This window comes from Salvelinus alpinus, chromosome 7 (genome assembly GCF_045679555.1).
Source record: "Salvelinus alpinus chromosome 7, SLU_Salpinus.1, whole genome shotgun sequence".
Taxonomy (NCBI): domain Eukaryota; kingdom Metazoa; phylum Chordata; class Actinopteri; order Salmoniformes; family Salmonidae; genus Salvelinus; species Salvelinus alpinus.
In genome coordinates, this window is record NC_092092.1 from 17083498 (window position 1) to 17106046 (window position 22549).

At 45.5% G+C, this 22549-nt stretch overlaps 1 protein-coding gene across 5 annotated transcripts in view; it reads left to right on the forward strand.

The window, feature by feature from the left end:
* klhdc3 (kelch domain containing 3) overlaps positions 1 to 22549 on the forward strand; it is an 83415-nt gene that overhangs the window by 21866 nt on the left and 39000 nt on the right. For all 5 annotated transcript variants that reach the window (XM_071409292.1, XM_071409296.1, XM_071409295.1 and 2 more), the window contains 5 exons: positions 4651 to 4766; positions 7572 to 7643; positions 17209 to 17422; positions 18910 to 18996; positions 21365 to 21473. In XM_071409292.1, coding sequence (XP_071265393.1) covers positions 4651 to 4766; positions 7572 to 7643; positions 17209 to 17422; positions 18910 to 18996; positions 21365 to 21473 — 598 coding nt within the window. The remainder of the gene's footprint in view (positions 1 to 4650; positions 4767 to 7571; positions 7644 to 17208; positions 17423 to 18909; positions 18997 to 21364; positions 21474 to 22549) is intronic.

Here is a 22549-nt window from a genome sequence, read left to right on the forward strand (position 1 = left end):
TTACTAATTAGTGACCTAGACAACCAGGTGAGGAGTTCCTTACTAATTAGTGACCTAGACAACCAGGTGAGGGGAGTTCCTTACTAATTAGTGACCTAGACAACCAGGTGAGTTCCTTACTAATTAGTGACCTAGACAACCAGGTGAGGGGAGTTCCTTACTAATTAGGGACCTAGACAACCAGGTGAGGGAGGTTCTTTACTAATTAGTGACCTAGACAACCAGGTGAGGGGAGTTCCTTACTAATTAGTGACCTAGACAACCAGGTGAGGGGAGTTCCTTACTAATTAGGGACCTAGACAACCAGGTGAGGGGAGTTCCTTACTAATTAGGGACCTAGACAACCAGGTGAGGGGAGTTCCTTACTAATTAGTGACCTAGACAACCAGGTGAGGGGAGTTCCTTACTAATTAGTGACCTAGACAACCAGGTGAGGGGAGTTCCTTACTAATTAGTGACCTAGACAACCAGGTGAGGGGAGTTCCTTACTAATTAGGGACCTAGACAACCAGGTGAGGGGAGTTCCTTACTAATTAGTGACCTAGACAACCAGGTGAGGGGAGTTCCTTACTAATTAGTGACCTAGACAACCAGGTGAGGGGAGTTCCTTACTAATTAGTGACCTAGACAACCAGGTGAGGGGAGTTCCTTACTAATTAGTGACCTAGACAACCAGGTGAGGGGAGTTCCTTACTAATTAGTGACCTAGACAACCAGGTGAGGGGAGTTCCTTACTAATTAGTGACCTAGACAACCAGGTGAGGGGAGTTCCTTACTAATTAGTGACCTAGACAACCAGGTGAGGGGAGTTCCTTACTAATTAGTGACCTTATTTCGTTAATCAAGTACAAGGGAGGAGTGGAAACCCGCCGATACTCGGCCCTCCATGGAATGAGTTTGACACGTGCCTTAAAAGCATCCAAATTATATCGGGGCTTTTCTCTGTCCTACATGTCTACATTTGTAATGGTGAAGATTATTATTTTTTGTTTGTTTCATATTTAATAGATTTCGGGTCTTGACAATGTGCTGTTTATTCTCCATATTCTGTCGCTCAGTGCATTTTCTGTTGGTGTAATTAAGCATGATACTGGAGAATGATCTGATATTACTATTGGTGTAATTAAGCATGATACTGGAGAATGATGTGATATCAAAATATCATGATTTTATTTTAACACAGTAAATTGTTGAGCATTATTTTTGGGGAAAAAATGTAGTCAAATCTTGAATAGCTTTTCTTACTTTGAGAGAAAAAAATGGTGTAGTCTTTTATAGTTGGGAATAGTAATCTCAGGTGTCCTGGAAATTATTTGTAGAGATGAAATTTTTCATCCTCGTTGGATGCTCCTTGAATTTGCCTTTTTTATTGCTACGTCTGTCAATCTTATTGATTTTGTATGATTTTGGTCACCTAAGATAATAGTTCCTGCCTGGATTTCATCAAATATAGCTTAAATTCTATACACAAAAAACAACACCATATTTGCCCCTTGGGGGATATACAATGAAATCGATGTGTATTTTTCACCATGTATGGTATAATTTAACATAAGAAAACGGCCTTCTTGGTCCATGTGCTGGGATATATGAGAACATGGTGTTATTTATCAGGATGCCTACACCTCTGATGTTAGTACAGTAGGTGGCAGCATAGGCCTCTCCAACCCAGCTCCTCTTTAAATGTTACATTTATCCTTTTTTAAATGTAACTCTTGCAGGAAAACCACATCTACTGACAATCTCTAAGTCTTCGAAAACCATATGCTTTTTTTACCCCTACATGAAGCCTGTGAACATTCCATGTATTTTGTTGGTCTTTACTTGTTTAAACTCAGTTAACCTTGTCTCTCCCGTCTATCATCGAAGAACCAGATAACATTTTAGCAGACATGTCACATGAGGGCGGTGGACATTCCATGGGATGGGAGAGTCATGGTATTCATCAAATCAAAATGTATTAGTTGTATACGCCGAATACAACAGGTGTAGACCTTACAGTGAAATGCTTACTTACGAGCCCCTAACCAACAATGCTGTTTAAAAGAAAATATGAGTAAGAATGAGAAATAAAAGTACAAATGAAGTAGTAAAATAACAATAGCGAGGCTATATACAGGGGGTACCAAAACAGAGTCATTGTGCGGGGGCACTGGTTAGTTGAGGTATAATATACATGTAGGTAGAGTTATTAAAGTGACTATGCATAGATGACAACAGAGAGTAGCAGCGGTATAAAACAGCAGGGGGGACAATGCAAATAGTCTGGTTAGCCATTTGATTAGATGTTCAAGAGTCTTATGGCTTGGGGGTAGAAGCTGTTTTAGAAGCCTCTTGGACCTAGACTTGGCGCTCCGGTACCGCTTCCTGTGAGGTAGCAGAGAGAACAGTCTATGACTACAGTGGCTGGAGTCTGACAATTTCTAGAGCCTTCCTCTGACACCGCCTGGTGTAGAGGTCCTGGATGGCAGGAAGCTTGGCCCCGGTGATGTACTGGGCCGTATGCACTACCCTCTGTAGAGCCTTGCGGTCAGAGTCTGAGCAGTTGCCATACCAGTCAGTGATGCAACCCGTCAACCCGAACCCGATGCAACCTGAAACCCGATGCTTTCGATGGTGCATCTGTAAAACCTTTTGAGGATCTGAGGACCCATGCCAAATCTTTTTAGTCTCCTGAGGGGGAAGAGGTTTTGTCGTGCCCTCTTCACGACTGTCTTGGTGTGTTTGGACCATGATAGTTTGTTGGTGATGTGAGGAACTTGAAGCTCTCAACCTCTTCCACTACAGCCCCGTCGATGAGAATAGGGGTGTGCTCGGTCCTCTTTTTCCTGTAGTCCACAATCATCTCCTTTGTCTTGATCACGTTGAGGGAGAGGTTCTTGTCCTGGCACCACACGGCCAGGTTTCTGACCTCCCTATAGGCTGTCTCATCATTGTCGGTGATCAGGCCTACCACTGTTGTGTCATCGGCAAACTTAATGATGGTGTTAAAGTCGTGCCTGGCCATGCAGTCATGAGTGAACAGGGAGTGCAGGAAGGGACTGAGCACGCAACCCTGAGGGACCCCTGTGTTGAGGAGCAGCGTGGCGGGTTTGTTGTTTCCTACCCTCACCACCTGGGGGCGGCCCGTCAGGAAGTCCAGGATCCACTTGCAGAGGGAGGTGTTTAGTCCCAGGGTCCTTAGCTTATTGATGCGCTTTGAGGGCACTATGGTGTTGAACGCTGAGCTGTAGTCAATGAACAGCATTCTCACATAGGTGTTCCTTTTGTCCAGGTGGGAACGGGCAGTGTGGAGTGCAATAGAGATTGCATCATCTGTGGATCTGTTGGGGCGGTATGCAAATTGGAGTGGGTCTAGTGTTAATGGGATAATGGAGTTGATGTGAGCCATGACCAGCGTTTCAAAGCTCTTTATGGCTACAGACTTGAGTTCTACGGGTTGGTAGTCATTTAGGCAGGTTACCTTAGTGTTCTTGGGCACAGGGACTATGGTGGTCTGCTTAAAACATGTTGGTATTACATACTCGGACAGGGAGAGGTTGAAAATGTCAGTGAAGACACTTGCCAGTTGGTCAGCACATGCTCTGAGTACACGTCCTGGTAATCCGTCTGGCCTTGCGGCCTTTGAATGCTGATCTGTTAGGTCTTACTCACATCGGCTGCGGAGAGAGTGATCACACAGTCTTCCGGAACTTCAGGTGCGCTCATGCATGTTTCAGTGTTATTTGCTTTGAAGCGAGCATAGAAGTAATTTAGCTCGTCTGGTCGGCTCGTGTCACTGGGCAGCTCTCAGCTGTGCTTCCCGTTGTAGTCTGTAATAGTTTGCAAGCCCTGCCACATCCGACGAGCATCAGTACGATTCGATCTTAGTCCTGTATTGACGCTTTGCATGTTTGATGGTTCGTCGAAGGGCAAAGCGGGATTTCTTATAAGCTTCCGGGTTATAGTCTCGCTCCTTGAATGTGGCAGATCTAGTCTTTAGCTCAGTGCGGATGTTGCCTGTGATCCATGGCTTCTGGTTGGTATGTCATTACGGTCACTGTGGGGACGACATCATCGATGCACTTATTGATGAAGCCAATGACTGATGTGGTGTACTCCTCAATGCCATCTGAAGAATCTCGGAACATATTCCAGTCTGTGCTAGAAAAACAGTCCTGTGGCTTAGCATCTGCTTCATCTGACTACTTTTTTATTGATCCAGTCACTGGTGCTCCCTGCTTTAATTTTTGCCTCTGTTCCGTCCTACAGCGTATAACCAGCCAGCTGTATGTTGATAATGTCGTCGTTCAGCCATGACTCCATGAAGCATAAGATTTTACAGATTTGAATGTTCCGTTGGTGGTTTAATCTTCCGTGTAGGTCATCAATTTTATTTGACAAAGATTGCACTTTTGCAATCCCTATTAACCTTTTTGCCGGCCGTATCATTGTTCTAGGAGGCTACACCAGATGTACCAAACAGGCCTTATCATTGTTCTAGGAGGCTTTACTTTGGGTCAGTTTGTTTTGTAAGTGAAGATGCATTTTATGAAGAATAAAGCAGTCTAGTTTCCAGTGGAGCTAGCTCTGTCTGTCTCTCTCTCTGTATGTCTGTCTGTGATGATGTGTTTCTCTGTGTGAGGTTAATGTGTCTGTTTTGAACTTTAGACAACCACCGGTGGTTCACCCCTAAGATTTCTGGGACAGTTCCGGGGGCGAGGGATGGCCACTCAGCCTGCATCCTGGGGAAGGCCATGTACATCTTTGGAGGATACGAGCAGCTGGTGAGTCCTGACCTTTAACCCTGACCCCTTTGTCCTGGTAAAGGCCATGTACGTCTTTGGAGGGTATGAGCAGCTGGTACTAGTGCTGAGCAATTAACCAAGATTTTGGTTATTTTTCCTTTTTTAAACAACTAATTGACCGACGTCAGTTCAATTATTTGAATTCCATTTCATTGAGTTTTTTTCTGTGAGCTTTGTGCAGTTCTGTAGCGATAAATCAGATCAAGCCTGAACTGTGCGATGTAGTAGGGAGTTGTAGTTTTCAACAGGCCAATATTCTACAAACTGTAGTTTTAACTCAGAAAACGTAGTTTTCAACTACAATGACCATGATCCATTGCGCGGCCGCTTAAACATGTCCAGTCTGTGCGAGCAAGAATCATGCCCCGTTTACACCGTGATGTATTTCATTTCACCATACGTCATCTTCACAGTCTTGCCTCTCGACGGAACGGACAACTGTAGTTTTTGTAACGCCAAATGGAGGAGAACATGTCTCTCGTGAGATATCATATTTATTTTGGGAGATCGCAAAATATGATATTTTCATTCAAGACATATAAGTATATTCTTTCAGGTGATAAAAAATGTTTTGTTTAGTTACTTTTTCCTCAACTTGTTTCTCTAACTTTATAGCAAGTCAAGTTAGCTTGTACTGCAGAGCAGCTAGCGAGCTAAAAGCTGGGTTAGGTTGAAGATACCATGCAGCTAGCGAAAGGCTAGGTTGAAGATACCATGTAGCTAGCTAAAAGCTAGGCTAGGTTGAAGATACCATGTAGCTAGCTAAAAGCTAGGCTAGGTTGAAAATACCATGTAGCTAGCTAAAAGCTAGGCTAGGTTGAAGATACCATGTAGCTAGCTAAAAGCTAGGCTAGGTTGAAGATACCATGTAGCTAGCTAAAAGCTAGGCTAGGTTGAAAATACCATGTAGCTAGCTAAAAGCTAGGCTAGGTTGAAGATACCATGTAGCTAGCTAAAAGCTAGGCTAGGTTGAAGATACCATGTAGCTAGCTAAAAGCTAGGCTAGGTTGAAAATACCATGTAGCTAGCTAAAAGCTAGGCTAGGTTGAAGATACCATGTAGCTAGCTAAAAGCTAGGCTAGGTTGAAGATACCATGTAGCTAACGACCGCCACCTAATAACTATCATCAAATACAAACGACATTACCATCACAACAAACTTAAACAGGAGGCAACAGTCATATCATATAATTGGCCTAACAGCCAATGTGGATTTAAAAAAATTACTATTAAAATAGCCTTCACTTATAGGAATTGGTAATTGTTTCAAAGTTGCTAGCTATTCCATAAAGCCATCACTGATAAATAAATTTTCATATTCTCAGTTTCGGTAACTTCTTATTCTTTGACGGACTCAGGCTGGACTGAAGACGACGCAAAGTTGAACATTGCAGTGTCCGTCTCGCAACGGAGCCTTCAACTGCACAGGGCTGTTGCGTTGTCACTCCATAGTGGATTTCTCCATTTAAATGCATGACATCCAGCACAACGTAACTGAGTGCTTATTGGTAATGTGAACGAGGCTCGGAGCCTCTGTTAAACAATACACATGGGCTGTTAGGCCAATTATATGATATGACTGTCGCCTCCTGTTTAAGTTTATTGTGATGTTAATGACGTTTGTTTATAATAATCATTAGGTGGAGGTCGCTAGCTACAATCTATCTTCAACCTAGCATAGCTTTTAGCCAGCTAGCTGCTCTGCAGTGCAAGTTAGCTTGACTTGCTATAAAGTTAGAGTAACAAGTTGAGGAAAAAGTAACAAAACATGGTTTATCACCTGAAACAATGTATTTATCCTGTCTTGAATGAAAATGTCATATTTTGCGATCTCTGACGAGAGACAGGCTCTCCTCCATCTTGTGTTACAGACACTACAGTTGCGGGGCAAGACTCTGTAAAGATGACAAACGGCGTAATGAAATACATCACGATGTAAACGGGGCATGATTCTTGCTCGCACAGACTGGACATGTTTAAGCGGCCGCGCAATGGATCATGGTCATTGTAGTTAATTACCACATTTTCTGAGCTAAACTACAGGATGTAGAATATTGACCTGTTGGAAACTACAACTCCCTACTACATCGCACAGTTCAGGCTTGATCAGATTTTTCTCTACAGAAACTGCACATCGAGCTCACAGAAAAAAAACTACGAAATGGAATTAAAATAATTGAACAGACGTCGGTCGGTAAGTTATTTTAAAACCGAAAAATAACCAACATTTCGGTTAATCGCTCAGCACTAATATACGTCACGATGTAAACGGGGCATGAGAGAAGTGCGAACGCACGATTGAGAGAGATAGAAAGCAGTTGATCTTGATACTTTTATGACTGCTAAATACAAACGGTGTCTTATTTACGTTGAAGAACTAGTAAAATAGTGATTTTGACAGACAGCAGCAGCTCATTAGAGATGAGATGATGACTTGGAATGAAATAATAGTCATCAAATAAAACAAATATCTGATTAAAGTGATGTGAATTAATGATGGTTAATCAGCAGTCAGCATCATGGGACTTGTATTAATAGTTGTATTCTGTGTTACAGCATTCAACCCACAGTGCATTTCATGTCCATTTTTTTTTATTGGAACAGAAAACCTTTTTTCAATAATCTAACCGAAACGACCTCATATCACTAATCGCTCACCAGTAGCTAGTACGAGTACTATCTGAACCATAGATGCATATGTCTATTCTCTCTGCACAACATGGCAGTGAATGTCTCACTTCTGTTTCCTCTGTATGATGTTACCATGACATTCTCCTGTTCCAGGCTGACTGCTTCTCCAATGACATCCACAAGCTGGACACCACAACCATGGCCTGGTCACTAATCAATGCAAGGGTGAGTTACCTTACACCTTACATAGAGAGGCCACCATTTGAATAGCTGTTGTCCTAAGAGGAGACCGCCATGTTACACCTGGCTTACTGTGCACAGCACCATACACACACACGGCTCAGAGATGATCCATCATATTTTCTGTTGCTGCATCCAAGAGTGTCAGATTTCAATTTCTTGGCATTACTAGTCCAGTGCATTGGTCTTATTGAGCAGATATAACAGAGGCCCTTCACCATCCGTTGGGAGACAGGCACTAAAAGCCTGGAGAGAAGATTATACACAGTACAAAACGTTAGGAACACCTTTAGCCCTTAGGACAGCCTCAATTTGTCGGGACATGGACTCAAGATGTTGAAAGCGTTCCACAGCGATGCTTAGTTTTCACCCTGACCCTACCCTGTAGTGATTTAGTTTTCACCCTGACCCTACCCTGTAGTGATTTAGTTTTCACCCTGACCCTACCCTGTAGTGATTTAGTTTTCACCCTGACCCTACCCTGTAGTGATTTAGTTTTCACCCTGACCCTACCCTGTAGTGATTTAGTTTTCACCCTGACCCTACCCTGTAGTGATTTAGTTTTCACCCTGACCCTACCCTGTAGTGATTTAGTTTTCACCCTGACCCTACCCTGTAGTGATTTAGTTTTCACCCTGACCCTACCCTGTAGTGATTTAGTTTTCACCCTGACCCTACCCTGTAGTGATTTAGTTTTCACCCTGACCCTACCCTGTAGTGATTTAGTTTTCACCCTGACCCTACCCTGTAGTGATTTAGTTTTCACCCTGACCCTACCCTGTAGTGATTTAGTTTTCACCCTGACCCTACCCTGTAGTGATTTAGTTTTCACCCTGACCCTACCCTGTAGTGATTTAGTTTTCACCCTGACCCTACCCTGTAGTGATTTAGTTTTCACCCTGACCCTACCCTGTAGTGATTTAGTTTTCACCCTGACCCTACCCTGTAGTGATTTAGTTTTCACCCTGACCCTACCCTGTAGTGATTTAGTTTTCACCCTGACCCTACCCTGTAGTGATTTAGTTTTCACCCTGACCCTACCCTGTAGTGATTTAGTTTTCACCCTGACCCTACCCTGTAGTGATTTAGTTTTCACCCTGACCCTACCCTGTAGTGATTTAGTTTTCACCCTGACCCTACCCTGTAGTGATTTAGTTTTCACCCTGACCCTACCCTGTAGTGATTTAGTTTTCACCCTGACCCTACCCTGTAGTGATTTAGTTTTCACCCTGACCCTACCCTGTAGTGATTTAGTTTTCACCCTGACCCTACCCTGTAGTGATTTAGTTTTCACCCTGACCCTACCCTGTAGTGATTTAGTTTTCACCCTGACCCTACCCTGTAGTGATTTAGTTTTCACCCTGACCCTACCCTGTAGTGATTTAGTTTTCACCCTGACCCTACCCTGTAGTGATTTAGTTTTCACCCTGACCCTACCCTGTAGTGATTTAGTTTTCACCCTGACCCTACCCTGTAGTGATTTAGTTTTCACCCTGACCCTACCCTGTAGTGATTTAGTTTTCACCCTGACCCTACCCTGTAGTGATTTAGTTTTCACCCTGACCCTACCCTGTAGTGATTTAGTTTTCACCCTGACCCTACCCTGTAGTGATTTAGTTTTCACCCTGACCCTACCCTGTAGTGATTTAGTTTTCACCCTGACCCTACCCTGTAGTGATTTAGTTTTCACCCTGACCCTACCCTGTAGTGATTTAGTTTTCACCCTGACCCTACCCTGTAGTGATTTAGTTTTCACCCTGACCCTACCCTGTAGTGATTTAGTTTTCACCCTGACCCTACCCTGTAGTGATTTAGTTTTCACCCTGACCCTACCCTGTAGTGATTTAGTTTTCACCCTGACCCTACCCTGTAGTGATTTAGTTTTCACCCTGACCCTACCCTGTAGTGATTTAGTTTTCACCCTGACCCTACCCTGTAGTGATTTAGTTTTCACCCTGACCCTACCCTGTAGTGATTTAGTTTTCACCCTGACCCTACCCTGTAGTGATTTAGTTTTCACCCTGACCCTACCCTGTAGTGATTTAGTTTTCACCCTGACCCTACCCTGTAGTGATTTAGTTTTCACCCTGACCCTACCCTGTAGTGATTTAGTTTTCACCCTGACCCTACCCTGTAGTGATTTAGTTTTTACCCTGACCCTACCCTGTAGTGATTTAGTTTTCACCCTGACCCTACCCTGTAGTGATTTAGTTTTCACCCTGACCCTACCCTGTAGTGATTTAGTTTTCACCCTGACCCTACCCTGTAGTGATTTAGTTTTCACCCTGACCCTACCCTGTAGTGAATTAGTTTTCACCCTGACCCTACCCTGTAGTGAATTAGTTTTCACCCTGACCCTACCCTGTAGTGATTTAGTTTTCACCCTGACCCTACCCTGTAGTGATTTAGTTTTCACCCTGACCCTACCCTGTAGTGATTTAGTTTTCACCCTGACCCTACCCTGTAGTGATTTAGTTTTCACCCTGACCCTACCCTGTAGTGATTTAGTTTTCACCCTGACCCTACCCTGTAGTGATTTAGTTTTCACCCTGACCCTACCCTGTAGTGATTTAGTTTTCACCCTGACCCTACCCTGTAGTGAATTAGTTTTCACCCTGACCCTACCCTGTAGTGAATTAGTTTTCACCCTGACCCTACCCTGTAGTGATTTAGTTTTCACCCTGACCCTACCCTGTAGTGATTTAGTTTTCACCCTGACCCTACCCTGTAGTGATTTAGTTTTCACCCTGACCCTACCCTGTAGTGATTTAGTTTTCACCCTGACCCTACCCTGTAGTGATTTAGTTTTCACCCTGACCCTACCCTGTAGTGATTTAGTTTTCACCCTGACCCTACCCTGTAGTGATTTAGTTTTCACCCTGACCCTACCCTGTAGTGATTTAGTTTTCACCCTGACCCTACCCTGTAGTGATTTAGTTTTCACCCTGACCCTACCCTGTAGTGATTTAGTTTTCACCCTGACCCTACCCTGTAGTGATTTAGTTTTCACCCTGACCCTACCCTGTAGTGAATTAGTTTTCACCCTGACCCTACCCTGTAGTGATTTAGTTTTCACCCTGACCCTACCCTGTAGTGATTTAGTTTTCACCCTGACCCTACCCTGTAGTGATTTAGTTTTCACCCTGACCCTACCCTGTAGTGATTTAGTTTTCACCCTGACCCTACCCTGTAGTGATTTAGTTTTCACCCTGACCCTACCCTGTAGTGATTTAGTTTTCACCCTGACCCTACCCTGTAGTGATTTAGTTTTCACCCTGACCCTACCCTGTAGTGATTTAGTTTTCACCCTGACCCTACCCTGTAGTGATTTAGTTTTCACCCTGACCCTACCCTGTAGTGATTTAGTTTTCACCCTGACCCTACCCTGTAGTGATTTAGTTTTCACCCTGACCCTACCCTGTAGTGATTTAGTTTTCACCCTGACCCTACCCTGTAGTGATTTAGTTTTCACCCTGACCCTACCCTGTAGTGATTTAGTTTTCACCCTGACCCTACCCTGTAGTGATTTAGTTTTCACCCTGACCCTACCCTGTAGTGATTTAGTTTTCACCCTGACCCTACCCTGTAGTGATTTAGTTTTCACCCTGACCCTACCCTGTAGTGATTTAGTTTTCACCCTGACCCTACCCTGTAGTGATTTAGTTTTCACCCTGACCCTACCCTGTAGTGATTTAGTTTTCACCCTGACCCTACCCTGTAGTGATTTAGTTTTCACCCTGACCCTACCCTGTAGTGATTTAGTTTTCACCCTGACCCTACCCTGTAGTGATTTAGTTTTCACCCTGACCCTACCCTGTAGTGATTTAGTTTTCACCCTGACCCTACCCTGTAGTGATTTAGTTTTCACCCTGACCCTACCCTGTAGTGATTTAGTTTTCACCCTGACCCTACCCTGTAGTGATTTAGTTTTCACCCTGACCCTACCCTGTAGTGATTTAGTTTTCACCCTGACCCTACCCTGTAGTGATTTAGTTTTCACCCTGACCCTACCCTGTAGTGATTTAGTTTTCACCCTGACCCTACCCTGTAGTGATTTAGTTTTCACCCTGACCCTACCCTGTAGTGATTTAGTTTTCACCCTGACCCTACCCTGTAGTGATTTAGTTTTCACCCTGACCCTACCCTGTAGTGATTTAGTTTTCACCCTGACCCTACCCTGTAGTGATTTAGTTTTCACCCTGACCCTACCCTGTAGTGATTTAGTTTTCACCCTGACCCTACCCTGTAGTGATTTAGTTTTCACCCTGACCCTACCCTGTAGTGATTTAGTTTTCACCCTGACCCTACCCTGTAGTGATTTAGTTTTCACCCTGACCCTACCCTGTAGTGATTTAGTTTTCACCCTGACCCTACCCTGTAGTGATTTAGTTTTCACCCTGACCCTACCCTGTAGTGATTTAGTTTTCACCCTGACCCTACCCTGTAGTGATTTAGTTTTCACCCTGACCCTACCCTGTAGTGATTTAGTTTTCACCCTGACCCTACCCTGTAGTGATTTAGTTTTCACCCTGACCCTACCCTGTAGTGATTTAGTTTTCACCCTGACCCTACCCTGTAGTGATTTAGTTTTCACCCTGACCCTACCCTGTAGTGATTTAGTTTTCACCCTGACCCTACCCTGTAGTGATTTAGTTTTCACCCTGACCCTACCCTGTAGTGATTTAGTTTTCACCCTGACCCTACCCTGTAGTGATTTAGTTTTCACCCTGACCCTACCCTGTAGTGATTTAGTTTTCACCCTGACCCTACCCTGTAGTGATTTAGTTTTCACCCTGACCCTACCCTGTAGTGATTTAGTTTTCACCCTGACCCTACCCTGTAGTGATTTAGTTTTCACCCTGACCCTACCCTGTAGTGATTTAGTTTTCACCCTGACCCTACCCTGTAGTGATTTAGTTTTCACCCTGACCCTACCCTGTAGTGATTTAGTTTTCACCCTGACCCTACCCTGTAGTGATTTAGTTTTCACCCTGACCCTACCCTGTAGTGATTTAGTTTTCACCCTGACCCTACCCTGTAGTGATTTCGTTTTCACCCTACCCTGTAGTGATTTCGTTTTCACCCTACCCTGTAGTGATTTCGTTTTCACCGTGACCCTACCCTGTAGTGATTTAGTTTTCACCCTGACCCTACCCTGTAGTGATTTAGTTTTCACCCTGACCCTACCCTGTAGTGATTTAGTTTTCACCCTCACTCTACCCTGTAGTGATTTAGTTTTCACCCTGACCCTACCCTGTAGTGATTTAGTTTTCACCATGACCCTACCCTGTAGTGATTTAGTTTTCACCCTCACCCTACCCTGTAGTGATTTAGTTTTCACCCTGACTCTACCCTGTAGTGATTTAGTTTTCACCATGACCCTACCCTGTAGTGATTTAGTTTTCACCCTGACCCTACCCTGTTGTGATTTAGTTTTTCACCCTACCCTGTAGTGATTTAGTTTTGACCCTACCCTGTAGTGATTTAGTTTTCACCCTGACCCTACCCTGTAGTGATTTAGTTTTCACTCTACCCTGTAGTGAATTAGTTTTCACCCTACCCTGTAGTGATTTAGTTTTCACCCTGACCCTACCCTGTTGTGATTTAGTTTTTCACCCTGACCCTACCCTGTTGTGATTTAGTTTTTCACCCTACCCTGTAGTGATTTAGTTTTGACACTACCCTGTAGTGATTTAGTTTTCACCATGACCCTACCCTGTAGTGATTTAGTTTTCACCCTACCCTGTTGTGATTTATTTTTCACCCTGACCCTACCCTGTAGTGATTTAGTTTTCACTCTACCCTGTAGTGATTTAGTTTTCACCCTACCCTGTAGTGATTTGGTTTTCACCATGACCCTACCCTGTAGTGATTTAGTTTTCACCATGACACTACCCTGTAGTGATTTAGTTTTCACCCTGACTCTACCCTGTAGTGATTTAGTTTTCACCCTGACTCTACCCTGTAGTGATTTAGTTTTCACCCTGACCCTGCAGTGATTTAGTTTTCACCCTGACCCTGCAGTGATTTAGTTTTCACCCTGACCCTACCCTGTAGTGATTTAGTTTTCACCCTGACCCTACCCTGTAGTGATTTAGTTTTCACCCTGACCCTACCCTGTAGTGATTTAGTTTTCACCCTGACCCTACCCTGTAGTGATTTAGTTTTCACCCTACCCTGTAGTGATTTCGTTTTCACCATGACGCTACCCTGTAGTGATTTCGTTTTCACCATGACGCTACCCTGTAGTGATTTAGTTTTCACCGTGACCCTACCCTGTAGTGATTTAGTTTTCACCCTGACCCTACCCTGTAGTGATTTAGTTTTCACCCTCACTCTACCCTGTAGTGATTTAGTTTTCACCCTGACCCTACCCTGTAGTGATTTAGTTTTCACCATGACCCTACCCTGTAGTGATTTAGTTTTCACCCTCACCCTACCCTGTAGTGATTTAGTTTTCACCCTGACTCTACCCTGTAGTGATTTAGTTTTCACCATGACCCTACCCTGTAGTGATTTAGTTTTTCACCCTACCCTGTAGTGATTTAGTTTTGACCCTACCCTGTAGTGATTTAGTTTTCACCCTGACCCTACCCTGTAGTGATTTAGTTTTCACTCTACCCTGTAGTGAATTAGTTTTCACCCTACCCTGTAGTGATTTAGTTTTCACCCTGACCCTACCCTGTTGTGATTTAGTTTTCACCCTGACCCTACCCTGTAGTGATTTAGTTTTCACCCTGACCCTACCCTGTAGTGATTTCGTTTTCACCCTCACCCTACCCTGTAGTGATTTATTTTTCACCCTGACCCTACCCTGTAGTGATTTAGTGTTCACCCTACCCTGTAGTGATTTAGTTTTCACCCTGACCCTACCCTGTAGTGATTTAGTTTTCACCCTGACCCTACCCTGTAGGGTTTTAGTTTTCACCCTGACCCTACCCTGTAGGGTTTTAGTTTTCACCCTGACCGTGCTCATTGTGTATTTACACTCTAGACTGGTGTCGTAATGCGTTTTAATGCTCGCTTCGAGGCAAGCAACATTGAAACATGCATGAGAGCATCAGCTGTTCTGGACGACTGTGTGATCATGCTCTCCGTAGCCGATGTGAGTAAGACCTTTAAACAGGTCAACATTCACAAGCCCGCGGGGCCAGATGTATTACCAGGACATGTACTCAGAGCATGCACGGACCAACTTGCAAGTGTCTTCACTGACATTTTCAACCTCTCCCTGACCGAGTCTCTAATACCGACATGTTTTAAGTCCCTGTGCCCAAGAAAGCGAAGGTAACCTGCCTAAATGACTACCGACCCGTAGCACTCAAGTCTGTAGCCATGAAGTGCTTTGAAAGGCTGGTCATGGTTCACATCAACAGCATCATCCCGGAAACCCTAGACCCACTCCAATTTGCATACCGCCCCAACAGATCCACAGATTACGCAATCTCTATCGCACTCCACACTGCCCTTTCCCACCTGGACAAAAGGAACCACTATGTGAGAATGCTGTTCATTGACTACAGCTCAGCGTTCAACACCATAGTGCCCTGAAAGCTCATCACTAAGCTAAGGACCCTGGGACTAAACACCTCTCTCTGCAACTGGATCCTGGGCTTCCTGACGGGTCGCCCCCAGGTGATAAGGGTAGGCAACAACACATCTGCAACGCGGATCCTTAACACTGGGGCCCCTCAGGGGTGCGTGCTCAGTCCCCCCCTGTACTCCCTGTTCACACACGACTGCCTATTGGGAGGAGGTCAGAGATCTGGCGTTGTGATACCAGGACAGCAACCTCTCCCTCAACGTGAGCAAGACAAAGGAGCTGATCGTGGACTACAGGAAAAGGAGGGCCGAACACGCCCACATCGATGGGGCTGTAGTGGAGCAGGGGGAGAGTTTCAAGTTCCTTGGTGACCACATCACCAACAAACTATCATGGTCCAAACACACCAAGAAAGTCGTGAAGAGGGCACGACAACACCTTCTCCCCCTCAGGAGACTGAAAAGATTTGGCATGTGTCCCCAGATCCTCAAAACGTTCTACAGCTGCACCATCGAGAGCATCCTGACCGGTTGCATCACCGCCTGGTATGGCAACTGCTCAGCATCCGACAGTAAGGCGTTAGAGGGTAGTGCGTATGGCCAATTGAATCCCTGGGGCCAAGCTTACTGCCAACCAGGACCTATATACTAGGCGTTGTCAGAGGAAGGCCCCAAAAATTGTCAACGACTCCAGTCACTGAAGTCATGGACTCTTCTCTCTGCTACCGCACGGCAAGCAGTACCGCAGCGCCAAGTCTAGGATCAAAAGGCTCCTTAACAGCTTCTTACCCCCAAGCCATAAGACTGCTGAACAATTCATCATCAAATGGCCACCCAGACTAAGTGAATTATTGATGCCCAGAGCTGGCTTCCACAACATGTGAACAATGTGAAAAAATATGGGATCGATAGACCTAACAACTAGAAATGGGCAGATGTTGTAGTAAGTGGTGTCAGGTGTGGTCACGGGACGAGGTGCCCCTAAACCTCTCCAAAGTTTCATATGTTTGTAAATTAGAAAGTTCCAGTGCTATTACATATCTGCAATCCCTAAATTCTATTTGTTCAGTATAAAAACACAATTTCTACCATACCAGGGTACATTCGTGTCCTTTCAACCTCTCCAAAGTGTCCGAATGTGGTAATTGCACTGTTTTTGCACACTGGATGTGGGGGGACATGCATTGGATATCCAAGTGTTTTCATCATATTTTTCATGAGCAAAGATATAGTCACTTGGTGGACATTCAATGTTGCTATTAATCCATACATCATCAGATGACATTGACAATAGGCTAGATTTGTCCCCAGGGTACTCCTGCCACTATCATCACCAACCCTCTCCCAACCCTCTCTCCCTCTCCTCTCCTCAGTGTACTCCTGCCACTATCATCACCAACCCTCTCCCCCTCTCCCAACTCCTCTCCTCAGTGTACTCCTGCCACCATCATCACCAACCCTCTCCCCCTCTCCCAACTCCTCTCCTCAGTGTACTCCTGTCACCATCATCACCAACCCTCTCCCAACTCCTCTCCCCCTCTCCCAACTCCTCTCCTCAGTGTACTCCTGTCACCATCATCACCAACCCTCTCCCAACTCCTCTCCCCCTCTCCCAACTCCTCTCCTCAGTGTACTCATGTCACCATCATCACCAACCCTCTCCCCCTCTCCCAACCCTCTCCCCCTCTCCCAACTTCTCTCCCCAGGGTACTGCTGCCACCATCATCACCAACCCTCTCCCCCTCTCCAAACCCTCTCCCCCTCTCCCAACTCCTCTCCCCAGGGTACTCCTGCCACTCTGCCACCTTCTCCTCTCCGCTCTCCTCTCCATCTCTCCTCTCCCCTCTTCTCTCTCTCTCTCCTCTTTAGGCTCATTGGAGGGACTTCCACTTGGCCACCATTATCACCACTAAGTCTCTCTCCTCCCCTCTCTCCTCTTCTCTCTGTTCTCTCTAGGGTACTCCATCACCACTAAATCTCTCCTCTCTCCTTTCCTGTCTTCTCTCAGGGTACTCCAGCTCGTTGGAGGGACTTCCACTCTGCCACTATCGTTGGCACTAAGATGTTTGTGTTTGGAGGCAGAGCAGATCGCTTCGGTCCGTTCCACTCTAATAATGAGATCTACTGCAACAAGATAAAGGTGTTTGATACAGAGACCAACAGCTGGCTGAACACTGCTACTACCCAGCTCCTACCAGAGGGACGACGTAGCCACTCAGCCTGTAAGAGATAGACACACACAAACACTCGTTGCATTTTTCAACCCTTTATCTTGTAATGTAGTTTAATGGCAGTGTTGAATAAAAGGCTCATGTCAATGCATTCATTATAGGAAAACTGTCTGAATTCAAATGTTCCATCTTTCTTTTCTGTAATTATGTTCTGTTGACTGCAGTTCTCTCCTGTGTGACCTTTCAGTCTCCCTTTCACATTGGGGGTGAGGGCCCCACTGCTCCTGTTGGGGTGTGTTTGTGTCTATAGGGCCCCTCTGCTCCTGTTAGGGTGTGTTTGTGTCTGTAGGGCCCCTCTGCTCCTGTTGTGGTGTCTATAGGGCCCCACTGCTCCTGTTGGGGTGTCTTTAGGGCCCCACTGCTCCTGTTGGGGTGTCTATAGGGCCCCACTGCTCCTGTTGGGGTGTCTTTAGGGCCCCACTGCTCCTGTTGGGGTGTCTATAGGGCCCCACTGCTCCTGTTGGGGTGTCTATAGGGCCCCACTGCTCCTGTTGGGGTGTCTTTAGGGCCCCACTGCTCCTGTTGGGGTGTCTATAGGGCCCCACTGCTCCTGTTGGGGTGTCTATAGGGCCCCACTGCTCCTGTTGTGGTGTCTATAGGGCCCCACTGCTCCTGTTGCGGTGTCTATAGGGCCCCACTGCTCCTGTTGCGGTGTCTATAGGGCCCCACTGCTCCTGTTGCAGTGTCTATAGGGCCCCACTGCTCCTGTTGAGGTGTCTATAGGGCCCCACTGCTCCTGTTGGGGTGTCTATAGGGCCCCACTGCTCCTGTTGGGGTGTCTATAGGGCCCCACTGCTCCTGTTGAGGTGTCTATAGGGCCCCACTGCTCCTGTTGCGGTGTCTATAGGGCCCCACTGCTCCTGTTGAGGTGTCTATAGGGCCCCACTGCTCCTGTTGGGGTGTCTATAGGGCCCCACTGCTCCTGTTGGGGTGTCTATAGGGCCCCACTGCTTCTGTCGAGGTGTCTATAGGGCCCCACTTTTCCTGTTAGGGTGTCTATAGGACCCCACTGCTTCTGTCGAGGTATCTATAGGGCCCCACTTTTCCTGTTAGGGTGTCTATAGGGGCCCACTGCTCCTGTTGAGGTGTCTTTAGGGCCCCACTGCTCCTGTTGAGGTGTCTGTAGGGCCCCACTGCTCCTGTTGAGGTGTCTATAGGGCCCCACTGCTCCTGTTGAGGTGTCTTTAGGGCCCCACTGCTCCTGTTGAGGTGTCTTTAGGGCCCCTCTGCTCCTGTTGGGGTGTCTATAGGGCCCCTCTGCTCCTGTTGGGGTGTCTATAGGGCCCCTCTGCTCCTGTTGGGGTGTCTATAGGGCCCCACTGCTCCTGTTGGGGTGTCTATAGGGCCCCACTGTTCCTGTTATGGTGTCTTTATGTGCTTCTTCCTTTGTTACTCACCATTTGATATATTATTTTTCTAAAACAAAAAGACAGATCTCCTAAATGGTCATGTTCTATTCATTTTCCTTTCTCCTCCAGTTTCCTACAACGGGGAGCTGTATATATTCGGGGGCTACAACGCTCGTCTGGACCGACACTTCAACGACCTCTGGACGTTCAACCCAGGTGATAAAAAATATATAAAATGATATGTACATCCATTTTAAAATGTGAGGTTTGGTAGGACAGGCAGGGAGCTGGTGCTGGGTTAGTAGGAAAGGCAGGGAACTATTGTTGGGTTGGTAGGACAGTCAGGGAGTTGGTGTTAGGTTGGTAGGACAGGCAGGGAGCTGGTGTTGGGTTGGTAGGACAGGCAGGAAGCTGGTGCTGGGTTAGTAGGAAAGGCAGGGAACTATTGTTGGGTTGGTAGGACAGTCAGGGAGCTAGTGTTGGGTTGGTAGGACAGTCAGGGAGCTAGTGCTGGGTTGGTAGGACAGGCAGGGAGCTGGTGTTGGGTTGGTAGGACAGTCAGGGAACTAGTGTTGGGTTGGTAGGACAGTCAGGGAACTAGTGTTGGGTTGGTAGGACAGTCAGGGAACTAGTGCTGGGTTGGTAGGACAGTCAGGGAACTAGTGTTGGGTTGGTAGGACAGTCAGGGAACTAGTGCTAGGTTGGTAGGACAGTCAGGGAACTGGTGCTGGGTTGGTAGGACAGTCAGGGAACTAGTGTTGGGTTGGTAGGACAGTCAGGGAACTAGTGCTGGGTTGGTAGGACAGGCAGTGAACTGGTGCTGGGTTGGTAGGACAGTCAGGGAACTGGTGCTGGGTTGGTAAACAGTCAGGGAACTAGTGTTGGGTTGGAAGGACAGTCAGGGAACTAGTGCTGGGTTGGTTGGACAGGCAGGGAACTGGTGCTGGGTTGGTAAACAGTCAGGGAGCTAGTGTTGGGTTGGTAGGACAGTCAGGGAACTAGTGCTGGGTTGGTTGGACAGGCAGGGAACTGGTGTTGGGTTGGTAGGACAGGCAGGGAGCTGGTGTTGGGTTGGTAGGACAGGCAGGGAGCTGGTGTTGGGTTGGTAGGACAGTCAGGGAGCTGGTGCTGGGTTGGTAGGACAGTCAGGGAGCTGGTGCTGGGTTGGTAGGACAGTCAGGGAGCTGGTGTTGGGTTGGTAGGACAGGCAGGGAGCTGGTGTTGGGTTGGTAGGACAGGCAGGGAGCTGGTGTTGGGTTGGTCAATCTTCCGCACGGCAAGCGGCACTGGAAGGCCAAGTCTGGAACCGACAGGACCATGAACCGCTTATCCCCTCAAGCCAAATAGTTGGATTTTTGGGGGATTAGATTTGACTGTCACTAAGCCATCTGCTGTTCTAAATATGTCCACTAGATGGCAGTATAACCTGTTCCATCCATATTCCATTGTCTGTATCTATGTAATGCACTACATGGCCTGAACACCATGTTGTCGTAGTGATTGCATAGCTAGCCAGTCTAAGTGGGTGTCCATGGTGCTGTCTTATAAGGGATGATTGAACACATCGACATTCAGCAGTCACTCTCCTGGCAGCCACACAGATCCTCAAAGTTCTATGTTATTAATAAACTCATTTTGTCCTCCTGGCTGTTCTGTCGCTCTGTTTTTCTCTCCCTGTCTGTCTCTCTCTGTCTCTCTTTCACTCTCTAACCTTCTCCCTCTCTTTCACTCTCTAACCTTCTCCCCGTCTCTCTCCCTGTCTGTCTCTCTCTGACTCTGTCTCTCTTTCACTCTCTAACCTTCTCCCTCTCTTTCACTCTCTAACCTTCTCCCTCTCTTTCACTTTCTAACCTTCTCCCTCTCTTTCACTCTCTAACCTTCTCCCTCTCTTTCACTCTCTAACCTTCTCCCTCTCTTTCACTCTCTAACCTTCTCCCTCTCTTTCACTCTCTAACCTTCTCCCTCTCTTTCACTCTCTAACCTTCTCCCTCTCTTTCACTCTCTAACCTTCTCCCTCTCTTTCACTCTCTAACCTTCTCCCTCTCTTTCACTCTCTAACCTTCTCCCTCTCTTTCACTCTCTAACCTTCTCCCTCTCTCCCTCCCTGTCTCTCTTCCTCTCCATGTCTCTGTCTTTCTCTCTGACCTTCTCTTTCTGTCTCTCCCTGTCAATTCAATTTCAATTTAAGGGGCTTTATTGGCATGGGAAACACATGTTTACATTGTCAAAGCAAGTTTACATTGCCAAAACAAGTGTCTGTCTGTCTCTCTCTCTTCATCTCTTTCTCATATATATATATAACTACCTGAGGTTGTCTACAGCCATATAGGGATACAACACCTTTTGCCCTGACCTTAACCAGAGCAGCATTGTAGCTATTTATACATTTACATAGAATATAGCTGTAGATGTTTTATTGAGACCCACCTCCCACTGAAATGGCATGGTGTAGTGGATATACAATGTTTAACTATATATTAATGTCTACACGTGATTGTGTATGTTTGTCTGTGTTTAAATGTATTTGTTCGTGTGTGTGTGTGTGTGTTTTGTGTGTGCTTGTGCGTGAACACATGTCCTCCAGAGACGTTTTCGTGGAAGAAGGTAGAGCCGCAGGGTAAAGGGCCGTGCCCCAGGAGAAGACAGTGCTGTTGCATGGTGGGAGATCGGGTCATCCTGTTTGGAGGAACCAGGTAAGATGGTGTAGTAGTGTTTACAGTAGTAGTTAGCAGTAGTTGTAGTAGTTAGCAGTGTTTAATACATGTAGTAGTGGTAGTAGTAGTGTTTAGTACACGGTGTAGTAGTAGTAGTTAGCAGTAGTTGTAGTAGTTAGCAGTGTTTAGTACATGTGGTAGTAGTAGTGTTTAGTACACGGCGTAGTAGTAGCAGTTAGCAGTAGTAGTAGTAGCAGTTAGCAGTAGTGTTTAGTACACGTAGTAGTAGCAGTGTTTAGTACACGTAGTAGTAGTAGTAGTAGTGTTTAGTACACATAGTAGTAGTAGTAGTAGTAGTGTTTAGTACACATAGTAGTAGTAGTAGTAGTAGTGTTTAGTACACATAGTAGTAGTGTTTAGTACACATAGTAGTAGTGTTTAGTACACATAGTAGTAGTGTTTAGTACACATAGTAGCAGTGTTTAGTACACGTAGTAGTAGCAGTGTTTAGTACACGTAATAGTAGTGGTAGTAGTGTTTAGTACACGTAGTAGTAGTAGTAGTGTTTAGTACACATAGTAGTAGTGTTTAGTACACGTATTCGTAGTCGTGTTTAGTATATGTCGTCGTAGTAGTGTTTAGTAACGTAGTAGTAGTAGTTTAGTACATGTAGTAGTAGTATTGTTTAGTAACGTAGTAGTGTTTAGTATACGTAGTAGTATCAGTGTTTAGTACACATAGTAGTAGTAGTAGTAGTAGTAGTAGTAGTGTTTAGTACATGTAGTGGTGTTTAGTAACGTAATAGTAGTGGTAGTAGTGTTTAGTACACCTAGTAGTAGTACATGTAGTAGTATCAGTGTTTAGTATACGTAGTCATAGTCGTGTTTCGTACATGTAGTAGTAGTGTTTAGTAACGTAGTAGTAGTAGTAGTAGTAGTAGTGTTTAGTACACGTAGTTGTAGTAGTGTTTAGTAACGTAGTAGTAGTAGTAGTAGTAGTGTTTAGTACACATAGTAGTAGTATTAGTAGTGTTTAGTACACGTAGTAATGGTTGTTTTTAGTACACGTAGTAGCAGTAGCGTATAGTACACGTAGTAGTAGTAGTAGTAGTAGTA